This window comes from Papio anubis, chromosome 1, assembly GCF_008728515.1.
Source record: "Papio anubis isolate 15944 chromosome 1, Panubis1.0, whole genome shotgun sequence".
Lineage (NCBI taxonomy): Eukaryota > Metazoa > Chordata > Mammalia > Primates > Cercopithecidae > Papio > Papio anubis.
In genome coordinates this window covers 38,533,595-38,551,797 of record NC_044976.1, presented here as the reverse complement: position 1 = coordinate 38,551,797, position 18,203 = coordinate 38,533,595, and the positions used below count along the sequence as shown (strand labels likewise).

Genomic DNA, 18,203 nt, shown 5'->3' with positions numbered 1-18,203 from the left:
CCAAAAAGCAATAAAGTAATAACTGTTGAGTCTTTTTTTTGAGACGAAGTTTCACTCTTGTTGCCTAGGCTGGAGTGCAATGGCACAATCTCAGCTCACTGCAACCTCTGCCTCCCAAGTTCAAGTGATTCTCCTGCCTCAGCTTCCCAAGTAGCTGGGATTACAGGTGCCCACCACCATGCCTGGCTAATTTTTGTATTTTTAGTAGAGACGGGGTTTCACCATGTTGGCCAGGCTGGTCTCAAACTCCTGACCTCAGGTGATCCACCTGCCTCAGCCTCTCAAAGTGCTGGGATTACAGGCGTGAGCCACCGCACCTGGCTTGTTGAGTCAATCTTTGACCTTCTCCTTCACTTCCCATAATATCAATCTCTAAGTACAGTCATGCATCATTTGATGATGGGGATATGTTTTGGTAAGTGTGTTGTTAGGTGATTTTGTTGTGCAAACATCATAGTGTACACTTACACAAACACCTGTCTATCATGTTACCACACTGAATACTGTAGGCAACTGTAACACAATAGTGCGTAAGTGTGTATCTAAGCATATGTAACCTTAGGACAAGTATGGTTACAAACATGGTATTATAATATTATGGTAGCATATTTGGTCCATTATTGACTGAAATGTCATTATGTGGAGCATGACTGTACTTTCAATCCATCCTTTATTATGACTCTTGCACTTACTTGGACCTCTCATTCTGGCGCAGGCCCTCATTATCTCACGCTTATCTTGGTCATCTTAATGCAGTAGACTCCTAGAAGTCTCCTTGCCTCCAATCTTTGCTCTATTCTATATTCTGCCATCAGATTTGAATCTTCCTAAAATAAGCTTTGGCCTCTACCCAAATTAAACTTTCCAGGCCACTGGAAACAATCACTTGATGGCTTCAGGAAAAAGTATTCAAAAAACTGGTCCTGGCCTACCTTCCTATCCCCATCTACAAGAATCCATTTAATCATTAGTTTCAGAACAGGCATTGTGAACTTTATCTCTATTTATTCCTAGCCTTCAACCTGAAAAACCCCAGCCCCAAGTCAAACTTCTACCTACTTCAAATAGCCTCACTTCTAAGAAACTTGCTGACCATTAGAATCTGCATCAATATCTCCATTTCTGAAAGCCACACTATATCAGCTGCTACTCATGACATTTACCATGCCCTGCCTTAAACTCTAGGCTATTTGTCTCCTCTACTGTAGGTTCTTTAGGGTAAAACTATGTCTGTTGTATCTTGTCATGTAATATGTATTTAGACAGTAAAATATTTGTAGTTAACCAATGAAGCAAAGCAGGCTCTTTTTGTTTGTTTTGAAGACATGGTCTCGCTCTGTTGCCCAGATTGAAGTGCAGTGGAGCAAACACAGCTCACTGCAGCCTTAACCTCCTGAACTCCAGTGATTCTCCCATCTCAGCCTCCCGAGTGGCTGGAACTACAGGTGGGCATCACCACGCTCAGCTATTTTTTTATTTTTTGAGAAGATGAAGTCTCACCATGTTGCTCAGGATGGTCTCAAACTCCTGGGCTCCAGCAATCCTCTAACCCCAGCCTCCCAAAGTGCTGGGATTACAGGTGTGAGCCACTACACCCAGCTGCGGGCCTCTAAAGCAGCCAGCAAAATAAGTCAAATCCCATTCAACATACTTCAAAGGACCACTCAATTGTTTTTGTAGCCAAAGAAAACTATTCTCATAGACATTAAATGTCTGTTATCTCTGTACTTTGCTTGTAATCAGTGCACCATTAGCTAATGTCTAGGTTTAGACATTACTTAACATTACCAGGTTTAGACAATGCTTAAGATGCCTCTTAAGCAGGTTAACTTTCTTTTTTTTGAGACAGGGTCTTACTCTGTCACCCAGGCTGGAGTGCAGTGGCACAATCTCAGCTCACGGCAGCCTCTGCCTCCTGGGTTCAAGCGATTCTCCCACCTCAGCCTCTGGACAGGCACGCGATGCCCGGCTAATTTTTGTATTTTTAGTGGAGATGGGGTTTCACCATGTGGGCTAGGCTGGTCTCTAACTCCTGACATCAAGTGGTCCACCTGTTTTGGCCTTCCAAAGTGCTGGGATTACAGGTATGAGCCACAGCGCCCGACCATAAGCAGATTAACTTTCTAAACTTGCATGATTCTCTAGTGCTATCACTGGGTTATTCTTTCTGGACTTCAGTTTTCCTATCTATAAGATGACCTTAAGATGTCTTCTAATCCCTTCACAGAATTTTATTTCCTCTACATATTTATAATAGGCTAGGTACTTTACTAGAACCTGTTTTTAGGGTCAAAACAGATGCTCAGATGCTAATCATTTTCTGGTACTCTCTACATTTTGATAGACAGTACAAGGTATTTCACACATATTATTTCATTTAATCTTCAAAATCCTAAAATGTAGGCATCTTTAGCCGTGTATTTCTCAACCAGGGGAGACCTGACCCCACCCGAACCTTTAGGGGACATCTGGCAATATTCTGAGACATTGTCACAATTTTTGGAGGTTGTAGGGGGGAAATGGCCCCTAGTGGCGAGAGACCAGGGATGCTGCTAAACATCCTATGATGCGCAAGATGCCTCCCACAACAAAAACATTATCTGTCCCCAAAAAATAGTGTGGAGCTTGAGAAACCCTATTGGCCTCATCTTTCAGTTAAGAAATCAAATATTTAGAAAGCTTGGCCGGGTGCAGTGGCACACGCCTATAATCCCAGCACTTTGGGAGGCCGAGGCAGGCGGGTAACTTGAGGCCAGGAGTTCGACAAGCCTGGGAAACATAATGAGACCTCATCTCAAAATAAATAAATACATAGATAAATGAAAGCTTGGCCGGGCGCGGTGGCTCAAGCCTGTAATCCCAGCACTTTGGGAGGCCGAGGCGGGTGGATCACGAGGTCAGGAGATCGAGACTATCCTGGCTAACATGGTGAAACCCCGTCTCTACTAAAAATACAAAAAATTAGCCGGGCACGGTGGCGGGCGCCTGTGGTCCCAGCTACTTGGGAGGCTGAGGCGGGAGAATGGCGTGAACCCGGGAGGCGGAGCTTGCAGTGAGCCGAGATTGCGCCACTGCACTCCAGCCTGGGAGACACAGTGAGACTCCGTAAAAAAAAAAAAAAGATAAATGAAAGCTTAACTTACTTGCACAGAGTTACACAGATGGTGAGTGAACAGGGATCTAAAATCATCTCTGTATGACACCAAAGGCAATGGTACATTCCATCACACATACAAATACTGATGACTGTTTCTGACAGTTTGTATTGTTTCTTATCATTGTCCCCTCTCCCCCATTTAGTCTTGATATTTTAAATTCTGCTAATCAATATCAGTCAGTCTTATCCAGGAAAAGGATTCAGAAGCAGCTTTCTCAGACTCTCAGGTCAGATTCGAGAAACATCTTTTCTTGTGCTCCCACTGTATCTAGAGTCTAAAGCTTGACAGTAGCAATTAACGTATTGTACTGTGATTGCATGACTAGCTCCCCTTTGGACTGTAAGCTTAAGAAGAAGGTATTCCTTTTGATTTTTGTGTACCTAGTGCCAAGCAAAGTATCTCAGCACAGAGTATACATTTCATAAATGTGTGTTAAACAAATAAAACAGACTAAATTACATAATGTATCCAAGGATACAAACCTACTAAATGACAGAACCAGGATTCAAATCCAAGTCTCTCCATTGCCAAAGCCTATAATTACTGTCTTAATAAAGCTAAAAATTAGATGTTTATCTTCTCTTTATCTTGCTTGTGGGAATTCTTTGATCATAAACACATCAGAAATTTTATACACACACACACCCCCCCCCCCCAAGTTACTGTTTTAAAGACAGCTTATAATCATATGAATTTTCTTATAAGAGCTTCCAATTTTAATCTCTACATTCTTTAAAAGCTTGCAAGGTAGTTAGCATGTAATAATAGTGGTAAACTCTCCTAAATACCAGAACTATAAAGGAGCCATGGTTTTTTATTTGATAGTCTCCCTGAATTCAACACTCACTGCATAGAAACTGATGCTATTTTGAGTTGTCACAGGAACTGTGTATAAAAACTAAGGTAGAGTCTCTTAGGAAAAAAGAACTCACTTTAACTTTAGCTTTTATTTCTTCACTGTTCCCTTCTTCCTCATTGCGGGGTTCCATGCCAGAATCCTCCTGGATGTCTTTGTTTAGTACAGAGTACTCTTCTAGTAGAGTGTCAAACAAAACTATTCGCTTGTTCTTGAAGAAGCCATAAAAATAAGCATTGCTGTGGGAAGAGCGTTTAGATCCTAAGGAAAAGACAGTTCAAAGCATGGAATATAATTAAAAAGTTTGGGGTCCTTTGGAGAGACTCCTAGAAATTGAATTACTGGAAAGGACATTAACATTTTTAAATTGTTTAATAGAAGAAAAACCATATCAATATAATTCACCACCAGAAGTGGAGAGTGTCTGTTTTTTGCCAATAAATGTGCTCATCACAGCTTTATAGCAATAAGTAAATAAGTAAAGCCTAAACATCCAACAGTTATGGAATGATTCAATTATAGTAAAACTATGAAATAGAATTTTAAGCAGCCAGAAAAAAATTGTACTTCCAAAGAATTTTAACAAGAAAAAGCTCACCAATATATTGTGAAGCATACAAAACTTCATATATATAAGGTTCCATTATTGTCAAGAAAAAGTGTACATGTATTAGATGGGTGCAAACGTAATTGCGATTTTTGCATTGTTGAAATTTGCTGTTTGATATTGGAATTCATTCTTAAATATGGTTATGTTATATGTCATTTTAATGCACATTTCTCGTTTTGTTTTTTGCTAATGATTTATTACTTGCTGTTTATTTTATATTTATTTTAGATAAGGGAAATGATATTAGACAAAAAGCAAATTCAGCCGGATACTGTGGCTCATACCTGTAATCCCAGCACTTTGGGAGGCTGAGGCAGGCGGATCACTTATAGTCAGGAGTTCGTGACCAGCCTGGCCAACATGGTGAAACCCTGTCTCTACCAAAAATACAAAAAATTAGCCGAGCATGGTGGCGCACGCCAGTAATCCCAGCTACACGTGGGGCTGAGGTATGAAAATTGCTTGAACCCAGGAGACAGAGATTGCAGTGAGCAGAGATGTCGCCGCTGCACGCCAGCCTGGGCAGCAGAAGGAGACTCTCTCACAAAAAAAAAAAAAAAAAAAAAAGCAAATTCAAGCAATTTTCTTATTTGAGTTCAAAATGGGTCATAAAGCAGTAGAGACAACTCGCAACATCAACCACGTATTTGGCCCAGGAACTGCTAACGAACGTACAGCACGGTGGTGGTTCAAGAAGTTTGCAAAGGAGACGAGAGCCTTGAAGATGAGGAGCGTAGTGGTAGGCCATCAGAAGATGACAACGACCAATGGAGAGCAATCATCGAAGCTGATCCCCTTACAACTACACAAGAAGTTGCCGAAGAACTCAATGTCGACCATTCTACGGTCGTTTGGCATTTGAAGCAAACTGGAAAGGTGAAAAAGCCTGATAAGTGGGTGCCTCATCAGCTGAGCAAAAATAAAAATAAAAATAAATCATTGTTTTGAAGTGTCGTCTTCTCTTATTTTATACAACAAACCATTTCTCTATCAGACTGTGATGTGAGACGAAACATGGATTTTATACAACAACGGGCGATGACCAGCTCAGTGGGTGGACCCAGAAGAAGCTCCAAAGCACTTCCCAAATCCAAACTTGCACCAAAAAACGGTCATGGTCACTGTTTGGTGGTCTGCTGCCAGTCTGATCCACTATAGCTTTCTGAATCCTGGCAAAACCATTACATTTGAGAAGTATGCACAGCAAATCGATGAGAAAACTGCAATGCCTGCAACCAGCATTGGTCAACAGAAAGGGCCCAATTCTTCTCCAAGACAACACCCAACTGCACATCGCAAAACCAATGCTTCAAAAGTTGAACAAATTGGGCTATGAAGTTTTGCCTGATCTGCCATATTCATCTGACCTCTTGCCAACTGACTACCACTTCTTCAAGCATCTCGACAACTTTTTAAAGAGAAAACGTTTCCACAACTAGCTGGATGCAGAAAATGCTTTCCAAAAGTTTGCCAAATCCCGAAGCACAGAGTTTTACCCTACAGGAATAAACAAACTTATTTCTTGTTGGCACAAATGCGTTGATTGTAATGGTTCCTCTTTTGATTAATAAAGATGTGTTTAAGCCTAGTTATAAAATTCATGGTCTAAAACCGCAATTACTTTTGCACCGATCTAATAAATATTAATAGAAAAGCATAAGCCCATGCCTGTTAGGAAACATACCAAAATACTGAAATGTTTATCACTAAATTCTAGAATTATGGATTTTTGTTTCCTTTTTTTCCCCAAGACTTTTAAAATAAGCATACCTACTTCTATAATTAAAGCAATTTTTATAAAGACTGGAAGAAGACATACCTTTTTTGCTTTTGAGACAGGGTCTCTCTCTGTCGCCCAGACTGTAATGCAATGGCATAATCATGGCTCACTGCAGCCTTGACCTCCTGAGCTCAATCAATCCTCCTGCCTCAGCCTCCTGGGTAGCTAGGACTACAGATACATACCACCATGCCCGGCTAATTTTTTGTAGAGACAGGGTCTTGCTACGTTGCCCAGGCTGGTCTCTAACTCCTGGGCTCAAGCAATTCTCCTGCCTCGGAATCCCAAAGTGCTGGGATTACAGGTGTGAATCACCACAGCCAGCCCATACCTACATTTTTAACAGTACCTGAACTATGGCTGATTTTCATTTTCTTCTTTATATACTTCTTTGACTTCCAAATGTTCTACAATGTGCAGTGAGTTGAGTACAGTGATTAAGAGCATAGACTCTGGGTTCAAATCTTGGCTCTGCCATGTATTAGTTATGTAAATTTAGAAAACTTTCTTCATTTCTTTAAGCTTTAGTTTCCTATTTATGAAGCGAGGCTATTATCTACCTTATTAGGTTAGATTATGGATTACATGAGAGATTCTAAGTGAAGCAATTAGTATGCTGTCTTATCTCTATACTACTACAATTATTTATATACTTTTTTCAAAAAAGAAATGATAAATGTTTATTTCTCTTGAGAATCTGAAGTCTCTCACAAAAAACATGAATTTTCTATCTACTCATATATCTAATGAAAAGTACTTGGCAGTATGTTTAGTAGTAAAACTTTGACAAATAGAAGCTATTATTTATTTATTGCATTATTACATTTCTTTTCGGTTTGGTTGCCAGGAAGAGCCAAACATGTTTGTTTATTTTGTCTGTGTTACCCTTTGAAGTCCCATTCTTCTATCTCATTTCTGTCTTTTCTGATCTTAAATTTTTTTTTTTTTTTTTTTTCTGAAATGGAGTCTCACTCTGTCACCCAGGCTGGTAGTGGCATGATCTCTACTCACTGCAGCCTCTGCCTCCCGGGTTCCAGCGATTCTCTTGCCTCAGCCTCCTGGGTAGCTGGGATTCCATGCACACGCCACCACACCCAGCTAATTTTTGTATTTTTAGTAGAGACGGGGTTTCATCACGTTGGCCAGGCTGGTCTTGAACTCCTGACCTCAGGTGATCTGCCCACCTCGGCCTCCCAAAGTACTAGGATTACAGGCGTGAGCTACCATGCTTGGCCCTAATCCTAAATTTTTAAATTAATTTAAAAAATTTCTTAAATGCTATCTGAAGTTATTTATGAAAGTAAGCAGATTGTATGCACACAAACAAAAGTAAATTAATGTCTTACTATCTCCCACCAGTCCAAGTATCTCAAAGTGTGGTCCAAGGAATACACCAAAATCACCTAGGGGTACTTGTTAGAAGTAGATACTGGAAACACCTACTAAGTCAGAATCTCTGGGAATGAAGCCCAGGAATTGTGGGGAAAAGAAAGAGATCAGACTGTTACTGTGTCTATACAGAAAGAAGTAGATATAAGAGACTCAATTTTGTTCTGTATTTAAGATGCTGTTAATCTGTGACCCTACCCCCAACCTTGTCCTTGCAAGAGACATGTGCTGTGGTGACTCAAGGTTTAAAGGATTTGGGGCTGTGCAGGGTGTGCTTTGTTAAACAAGTGCCTGAAGGCAGTATGCTTATGAAAAGTCATCACCATTCTCTTAATCTCAAGGACCCAGGGATCTCTGCCTAGGAAAGCTAGGTGTTGTCCAAGGTTTCTCCCCATGTGATAGTCTGAAATATGGCCTCGTGGGAAGGGAAAGACCTGATCGTCCCCAGTCTGACACCCATGAAGGGTCTGTGCTGAGGAGGATTAGTATAAGAGGAAAGAAGGCCTCTTGGCAGTTGAGATAGAGAAAAGCACCTGTCTCCTGCCCGTTCCTGGGCAATGGAACATCTCAGTGTAAAACCCGACTGTATGTTCTGTTTACTGAGAAAGGAGAAAACCGCCTTAGGGCTGAAGGTGGGCCGTGCTACTGGCAATGCTGCTCTTTATGCACTAAAAAGGTTTATGGAGGTGTTTACATATGTATATCAAGTCACAGCACTTTTCCTTAAACTTATTCATGTCACAGAGATCTTTATTCATATGTCTTACTGCTGACCTTCTCCCTACGATGATCCTATTATCCTGCCACTTCCCTTTTTCTAAGATGGTAAAATCAATAAATACTGAGGGAACTCAGAGACCGGTGCTGGCATGGGTCCTCTGTATGCTCAGCGGCGGTCCCCTGGGCCCACTTTTTCTTTCTCTATACTTTGTCTCTGTGTCTCACTTCTTTTCTCAAGTCTCTTGTTCCACCTAACGAGAAACGCCCACAGGTGTGGAGGGGCAGGCCACCCCTTCAAGGAATCTGTCTTTTAACAAACTCTCAAGGGACTTTTATACTTACTAAAGTTTAAGTATCCCTGTACTGGCCAGGTGCGGTGGCTCACGCCTGTAATCCCAGCACTTTGGGAGGCCGACGCGGGTAGATCACGAGGTCAGGAGATCGAGACCATCCTGGCTGACACAGTGAAACCGTGTCTCTACTGAAAATACAAAAAATTAGCCGGGCGTGGTGGTGGGTGCCTGTAGTCCCAGTTACTCGGGAGGCTGAGGCAGGAGAATGGCCTGAACCCGGGAGGCAGAGCTTGCAGTGAGCCAAGATCGCACCACTGCACTCCAGCCTGGGCAACAGAGCAAAACTCCATCTCAAAAACAAAAAAGAATCCCTGTACTGTAACATAAGCTTTTTATATCGCTGTGCCTGGCATGTAGTATACAGTCACATACCACATAATAACATCCCGGTCCACAGACTACATACAGGACAGTGGTCCCACAAAATTATAATGAAGCTGAAAAATTCCTATCACCTAGTGACCTCATAGCCACCGTAATGTTGTAGCAGAGCACACTATCTTTTCTATGTTTAGATACACAAATGCTAATCATCATGCTAAAATTGCCTACAGTATTCAGTACAGTAACATGCTAGATAGGTTTGTAGTCTAGAAGCAAGAGGCTATAGCATACAACCTAGGTGTGCAGTAGGTAATACCATCTAGGTTTGCATGAGTATACTCTTGGTGTTTGCATGACAATGAAAAGCCTAATGATGCATTTCTCAGAACATATTGCCATCATTAAGCGATGCATGACTGTATATTCAATGATGCTTATTTACTGAATGGATTAATGATATCACTTGAGGTATGAAGTAATGTATTTGAGAACTCCAAAAATCAAAACATTCTACAAAAATGTAAGGCATTGCCATTTTTTCTTTAAAATGCTTCCTCTTAATCAACCTCTTAGCAGCATTTAACATAGTTGACCACTTTCTCCTTAAAACACAATCTTCTCCCAGCTTTTGAGACACCAGTTTCTTCTGGTTTTCTTCCCACCTCAAGGGCCTCTCCTCCTTATCCTCCCTCCTGGCTGTTTCTCTGCTGACTCTGACCCTGGTCCCCTTCTCGTAAGTGCCCTCATTGATGGCATTAAACACCATCTATGTGCCAGATACTTCCAAATCTGTATTTTTAGTGCTGACCTCACCCTAAAACTCCAGACTCATACATACAGCTACCTATTTGACATCTCCACAGTGATGTCTATAGACCTATTTGTTGTTTGTATTCTTGTGTGTAGTCTTCTTTCCTGTCCAAAATTAGAATCTCCTTTCAGAGTTTAGGGAGTGTCACACCACGTGAGAGGCTGCTTCTCATTTGAGAAATCTAAAAAGACCAGAGATTTGTTTCTCCAGCACTCCGAGCAGCTAGCCCCATGCCCTGGCTTAGTCAATCAGATGCACCCCTTAGGGACTCTGAATAGTTAGCTAATTACACAAAAAAGCAAAGCAGTGAGGAATTAATTATGCAGGTGCTAGTGGCTGAATCCGGTGTTCTGAAGTAGCCACAGCAGTGTCCTCACCAGATAGGCTCCACAATATGATCATACGTTCCTAGCCTTCCTATGTAACAGCCCATTTTCTGAACTTTGTAAACTTAATTTTCCCGCAGACTTTGTGAGATATCAAATATTGTTTCTGGTTTTTTTGTTTGTTTGTTTTTTATTTTTGAGACAGGGTCTCACTCTTTTGCCCAGGCTGGAGTGCAGTGGTGTGATCTCGGCTCACTGCAACCTCCATCTCCCAGATTCAAGCGATCCTCCTGCCTCAGCCTCCCAAGTAGCTGGAACTACAGGTGTGTACCACCATGCCCGGCTAATTTTTGTATTTTTAGTAGAGATAGGGTTTCACCATGTTGGCCAGGCTGGTCTCGAACTCTTGACCTCAGGTAATCCACCTGCCTCAGCTTCTCAAAGTTCTGGAATTACAGGTGTGAGCCACCACACCTGGCCAAATACTGTTCTTTTTTTTGAGACAGAGTCTTGCTCTGTCACCCAGGCTGGAGTGCAGTGGCACCATCTTGACTCACTGCAACCTCTGCCTCCCGGGTTCAAGCAATTCTACTGCCTCAGCCTCCCAAGTAGCTGGGACTACAGGCGCCCGCCACCACGCCCAGCTAACTTTTTTTTTAGTAGAGACAGGGTTTCACCATGTTGGCCAGGCTTGTCTCGAACTTCTGACCTCAAGTGATCCGCCCGCCTCAGCCTCCCCAAGTGCTGGGATTACAAGCATGAGCCACCGCGCCTGGCCCAAATATTGCTTCAATAAGCAGTTTTTCTGCTTAAATCAGCCACAGTTGGTTTCTATTGCTTACAGAACTCTAATACAATGTTTAATAGGTTTCTCAATATGTAATATAACCATTAGAAGTCTTAATTCCCCAGAAACCTACTAGTCTCCCAGTTTTTCCCATCTCAGTAAACTACGATATATCCAACTGCTCAGGTCAAAAGTTCTAGGCCATTATCTTTGATGTCACTCTTTCCTTTATTCTCCCAATGCAATCAATTAGAAAATTCAATCAACTCTAGCCCTAAAACTTGTCCCAAATATATCCACTTCTCTCCATTAGTTACTATTATCCTAGTCTAAGCTACCATTATGTCCTACCTAGACTCTTGCCTCTCTTTACATATATTCTCCTTACAGTAGCCCAGGATATTTTAAAAATACAAAGCAGACCATGTCACTTTCGTGTCTAAGCCTCCAATGGCTCTTCCCACTGAACTTAAAATCCAAACTCCTTACCCTGACTTACAAAGGCCTATGTAGTCTGATTCTTGCCTATGTCTCAGATTTCATCTCCTAACACTCTCCTGCTATGGTGCAGCCACACTGGACTTCTTTATGGTCCCTGAACATCTTCCCATTGACGTCAAGTGGGTAGCTCCTCCGTTTAGGTCTCAGCTTAATCTGATGACCCAATCTACAGTATCAACTTATCAGACCAAACTAGTTTAATTCTCTGCATAGCACTTGCTACCTGATAATATTTTGAGAGCAAGATTCCTGGCTTTTCACTACAATCTCCCTACCAATTTACAAATACGTAATATGTGTTGTTATTGTCGGCAACAACATTCATTCATTCGAAATATTTTTGAGAACTGTTACTATTGTTAACAATAAAAACATACATTATAGATGAGTAAATTGCTGTTTAGCAAACCTAAGTTGTCCAAAGTCACACAAGTAGTTTGTCTCGAACTTCTGACCTCCCACCTCAGCCTTCCCAGTAGATGGGATTACAGGCTGGAGCCACTAAACCCAGCACTGGTAATCTGTGATAGAACTATGATTCGAACCCAAGCCTTTTGACCCTGAAGCCTGATGTCTGAAATGCTGCCCCCAACCTACTCAAATCTTGACTTCCCATTAACACCCAGCTCAGGTCATAACCCTCCATAAAGCCTTCCCTGACTATTTTATCTAAAATGAAAATAGCTCTCATACTCTGGATGTTGTAGGGGGGGAAAAGATAAAAAGAAAATAGCACTGATATATTTCACATATTCTATTGACTACCTCCACTGTCAATAGCATTAGCTATTATTTCACATTATCTGATTATAACTTAAGGGATCAGCAACTTAGGTTGCTCCTTTAGTAAAAGCCACTTAGAGACTATTCTGTTGTACTGATTAGTGATTAAATTTTTAGTTTAATATTACCTTAAAAAAAAAACCCAAAAAAACAGTAGTTATTTCAGAGGCTAAAGAAGTAAGTATGAACTGGCTTACTCTTCTACCATTTATCCACAGACTTTTAAGCTACTCCAATTGTGGCTTTAGTTGGGCTATATATCCTCAGGAGCCACTAAATGTCTGAAATTTCTAAGTTCTTCCAGTTGCTGTTGATTTATTCTTTTCAGTTGTGACCATCTCTATTTTCCTCTAACCCTGTGATTGCTTCTCAGTTTCTAGTCCTTCATCTAACATAGCTGCTTCTCACTGGTAATATTTTATTTTAGAGCAGGGATCAGCAAACTGCAACTCACAGGCCAAATCCAGTCTGCCATTTATTTTCATAAAGTTTTACAGGAACACAGCCATGCTCATTTGTTTAGTATTGTCTACGACTGCTTTTGCGCTATAATAGTAGCATTGAATAGTTGCAACAGAGAACAAGTGGCCCACAAAGCCTAAAATATTTACTATCTAGCCCTTTACAAAAAACATTTGTGAAACCATAGCTTAGAGGAAACACAACTGAAACCCAGAAGGGTGAAGTTACTTGTCCAAGATCCCATAACTGGCAAGTGGCAGGGGCAGAACTATTACATTCATTATATGGACCTTATAAATTCTCAAAGTCATAGAACCTTACAACAGTTTCTCTCTACATCTCCGTAGGCTTCTTTGAGACTTTGGTAGTTGACTACCAAAGTCTCAAAGAAAGTAATAGACTGGGTGTTAATGGAAAGTCAAGATTTGAGTAGCAGTCAAGAGACCACTTAAATCTCAAAAGCAATCATCAAAAAAGCAGAGTATAACGAATCTGCAGTACTCGATGGTACTGTAGTCTTTGGTAATCAATCTTCAGGTGAGTCCTCCAGAACACTGGATATTTTGTTGGAGGAGACAAGGTCAATAACACTGGCTTTGTTTAAGAGCCTCCAAACTAATACTAAACAGAATCTGACTATTCAAGAGTTCAACTTAATTACCTGAAAGAACCAGGCAGATAACAGAAGTGAATAAATCAGTCTAACATATAACATAATATAACAGAGAGTGAAAAAACCTTGGCCAAAAACTCAAAACAATACTGTAAAACCAAACAAACATAGCTGCAGACAAGAGCAGGATTTGGCATCAAGCCACCAGTTTCTACCCCTGGCCTATGTTATCGATTTCTGTAAATCTTAAAAAGCCAAAAGGTAAACTCCTAGCCTTTAAATAACAAAGTTTAAAAAGAAAAAAACCAAAAACTGATTTATTCTTTTATTAAAATTTTAAGAATAAATCATCAAATAAAACAAACCACTTGAATAAAACCTTCTTATCCCCAGGTAGCCTTACCTTCCACAACATACACCTTCGTCAAAGGAAAGTCAATACTCTTCGCCATCACTTCAATTTCTTCTTTAAGCTTTCCCTCGGGCAGAGGTGTGAATTTGTCAAATAAAGGGGCAATATAATCAGCATAGATTGTGACAAGAACCTGAAAAGCAAATGTCAGAACAACATATAAACATGTTCTTAAATAAAAACCATTCTTTATTATACAGATTAAATTATATTAAAACAATTATGTTGACCTCAAACTTGAGAACAAGGAACTTACTTGCTCTGGTATTCCCAGGCCCAAATAGTACCAGATAGTAAGAGCATAATATCTGTCTGATGAATTAAATTGAAATGAGTAGTCTGGTAACCGAGTAAACCCATGAATTTTATTTTAGAGGATAATGCTACTAACAGTGATTAAGATCTCTAGGTGGTAATAAGTATAGTCCTTTCAAAACTATCTTGGGGATTTCCGATGCTTCATGAGCCAATCATAACACGCAGTTCTGCCTTTGAGCGTAATCACAATAGACCTGAAGTCTTTCCTAAAAAAGAATTCGTAGAACTTGATTGTATGCTGTTACTTGGTTGGCTTATCAGCTAAAATTAATTACCTGTAGTTCATAATCGTACATTGTGGTTGAAAAAGCACTTCCTTAAGCATTTTTAGAGCATTTTCTCTGCTCTTTTTCCTCTTACTTTAATTTGCCATACAATAGATACCTGTAAATCCAACTACCGCCCATTTTCTGATCTTGATCCCACCAGTGGAAAATGAAACAATGGGCATTATGTAATTCAGACTAAAATAAACCTCAGCTGGGGCGTGGTATAACACACCTGTAGTCCCAGCTACTTGGGAGGCTGAGGCAGGAGGATTGCTTGAGCCCAGGAGTTCAAGGCTGTAGTGCACTATGATCATGCCTGTGAAATAGCCACTGTACTCCAGCCTGGGCAACATAGGGAGGCCCTGTCTCAAACTAAACTAAACTAAACTAAACTAAACTAAACTAAACTAAAATAAACCTCATCATCAGTGGAGTTGAAGAGCTGATAGATGATAATTTCTGGGTGTACTGAACAGACCATTCTGGTCTTTTTCATTTGGGTTTTTAAAAAGTTATTATTTGTAGAGACACAGTCTCACTGTGTTACCTAGGCTGGTCTTAAACTCTTGGGCTTAAGTAATCCTCGCACCTTGGCTTCCCAAAGTGCTGGGGTTACAGGCATAAGACACTGTGCCTGGCCCTGAACAGACCATTCTGACTGTGTTGCAGTGTTTGTGTTGTGAAGCACTTGAGAGTATGGAAAGAGAAGAGGAATAGGAGATGTGAGGGAGGGAAGGGGGAAAAGAGTGAGAGGGAAAAGGAAAGGAGAAGAAGAGAGGCAGGAATAGGTGACAGTTGGGGAGACAAGGGAAGACAAAGGAGAAGGAAAGGAAGAAGAATGCGTAAAAGATAGAAGGGGAAGGGGAAGTAGATGGGGCAAAGAAGGCAGAGAGTGTCTAACGGGGAAGGGAAAGGCAGGGGAAGGGAAGCAGAAGAAAGCCAGTTAAATATATGTTTTCTTTCTCTTGTCCCTCTTAAATCTCATTTCTCTTCAAAATAACCATGATTTTAGGCAGTGGAGGTCAGTCAGGAGTCATTAAATTATCACACTTAGTCATTCTGGTGGCAACTCACAAATGCACAACCCAAAACTGCCTGACAACAGAATCATTAAAAGTGACTAACAACTAGTTTCTATGACCTGTAAGAGTTAGCATAAGGAGAAGGAAATTTATGGTCAATCAATACTCCTGTTTCTATAATCAAAAGCAGAAACCAAAGGGGAAATGTATATAAGCACCTATTTATATTTCAGCTGCTTCTTAAGAACTATTTACATGCCAATGAAGATTACAGTAATCTCACCAAGGAACTTTTGTAAAGAAAATGAAATAAAGATTTTACTCACCAGAGACACAACTAATGTAAACAGCCAGGCATAAATAAAAAAATAGTCACCCCCAATTTTAATAATGTAAAGTAGAAGTGAAGACACAGGCAACAAAATACACTGAGTCACAACAAATTTCTTGATTGCATCTTTCATGAAGAACCCCAAAGTCTGCAAAAAGAAAACATTACCACAAGAAACTGAGAAACTGGTTTTGCTTTTTAAATAACTAATAAATAACTACAAAGGATACATTATTAAAGCAATTTTTTAAATTAACATGCAGTGAAACTATATTATATGACATTAGATAGCTTAAGACAATGAGTAAATGTCCTGCATCTTACAGGTGAAAATTCATTTAAACATTATTAACTGAGGACGAGTGCAGTGGCTCACGACTATAATTCCACCACTTTGGGAGGCCTAGATGGGAAGATTGCTTGAGTCCAGTAGTTCCAGACCAGCCTGGGCAACATAGTGAGATCCTGTCACTAAAAATTAAAAAAAAAAAAAAAAAAAAATTAACCTAGTGTAGTGTAATTCATCTATAGTCCCAGATACTAGGGAGGCTGAGGTGGGAGGATTGCTTGAGTCTGGAAGGTTGTGGCTACAGTGAGCCATGATCCTGCCACTGCACTCCAGCCTAGGCGACAGAACAAGACCCTGTCACAAACAAACAAATGATTATCAGTAGCTGAAAAACAACAGACATTAGTGCTAAAAGAGTTTATAACATAAATTTCTTTTTTTTTTTTTTAAGAGACAGGGTCTGGCTCTGTTGCCCAGGTTGGTGTACAGTGGCACAATGATGGCTCACCGTAGCCTCAACCTCCTGGGCTCAAGTAATCCTTCTGCTTTAGCCTCCCAAGTAGCTGGGACTACAGGTGCACGCCACCACAACTGGCTAACTTTTAGAATTTTTTTGTAGAGATGAAGTCTCACTATACTGCCCAAGCTGGTCTTGAACTCCTGAGCTCAAGTGATCCTCCCGCCTTAGCCTCCCCAAAGTGTTGGGATTACAGGTGTGAGCCACTCTACCCAGTCGAGGCTTTCTTTTTTTTTTTTTTGAGATGGAGTCTTGCTCTGTCACCCAGGCTGGAGTACAGTGGCGAGATCTCAGCTCACTGCAAGCTCCGCCTCCCGGGTTCACGCCATTCTCCTGCCTCAGCCTCCTGAGTAGCTGGGACTACAGGCGCCCGCCACCATGCCCAGATAATTTTTTGTATTTTCAGTAGAGATGGGGTTTCACGGGGTTAGCCAGGATGGCCTCAATCTCCTGACCTTGTGATCCGCCCGCCTTGGCCTCCCAAAGTGCTGGGATTACAGGCATGAGCCACTGCACCCGGCCTAAGTTTTTTTTCTTTTTATTTTTTTTAATCAACGTTGACCAGGTTGGCCTTGAACGTGTAGCCTCGCCTCCCTGAGTGCCAGGGCAACTGGTCTGAGCCACCGTGGCTCCCAAGACTTTCAGCTATGATCTTTACCATATCTGCAGTTCCGTTTTTTCTCAATTCATACTCTGAAATAGTAAATTATGTTTAAATTATAAACAGTACAGGATAAAAGCACAGAAGTTTTTCACATTTAAAAGAGAACATTTGTTATTCTTTATTATACCTGTTGATTGAAACCATGTTTTTCTTCTATCACAAAAGTATTATAAAGACTCCATGGCAAACCAGTCAATGCACTGAAAAGTGTAGCCAACAGCAGAAACACCAGGGACTGAGTGATCTAAGCAAAAGAAAAAACAAAAATCTAGTTTTTATGAACTACTAGCAAACAAATCAACAAGTATTTGCTGAGCACTTACTACATCCCAAGCAATATGCTTGATTCTACGGATAATAAAAGCTCTGAAACATCATCCCTGCCTTCAAAAAAGTTTACTTTTGAGAGAAGTAAACGAGAAACAAAACAAATCCTTTTCTACTACACAGGCACTATATGAAAGGTACCTTAAATCATATAGACAAATCCCTAAGATAAAGAGCCTGGATTCTTGGCTTACCACATGGAAGAAAGTCACCTGATAACTAAAAATACTCACACTGGACTATTACGTGATTGAGAAATAAACCATTGCAAATAAGCCTGTGATATTCTGGGATTTGTTATCATAACTAATGTTATGCCAATACAGCATGGGTAACCAAGGACTATGCAGACAGAGAGGCAAATCTAACATTGGCAGAAGCCAAAAAATTAACTTTAGTAGAAAGCCTGCCAAGCCAAAAGAAATACCATGACAAATATATGCTAATAATCACATACCTCATATTCTGGTCCAAAGCCAGCATAACCGCAGAACCGTCCAGAAAGTCTCCAGAGATAAGGTATTCCTCCAAAGAGAAGAATAAGCTATAAAACAAAGCATACTTTGATCGCAGTTGAACAG

At 40.6% G+C, this 18,203-nt stretch overlaps 1 protein-coding gene across 1 annotated transcript in view; it reads right to left on the bottom strand.

Moving 5' to 3' along the window:
- Nucleotides 1-18,203, bottom strand: part of ZMPSTE24 (zinc metallopeptidase STE24) — a 46,213-nt gene that overhangs the window by 17,627 nt on the left and 10,383 nt on the right. The window contains exons 3-7 of the mRNA XM_031667388.1: nucleotides 18,080-18,166; nucleotides 17,423-17,539; nucleotides 15,821-15,973; nucleotides 13,877-14,018; nucleotides 4,091-4,275 (exon numbers count right to left, since the gene is read on the bottom strand). Coding sequence (XP_031523248.1) covers nucleotides 4,091-4,275; nucleotides 13,877-14,018; nucleotides 15,821-15,973; nucleotides 17,423-17,539; nucleotides 18,080-18,166 — 684 coding nt within the window. The remainder of the gene's footprint in view (nucleotides 1-4,090; nucleotides 4,276-13,876; nucleotides 14,019-15,820; nucleotides 15,974-17,422; nucleotides 17,540-18,079; nucleotides 18,167-18,203) is intronic.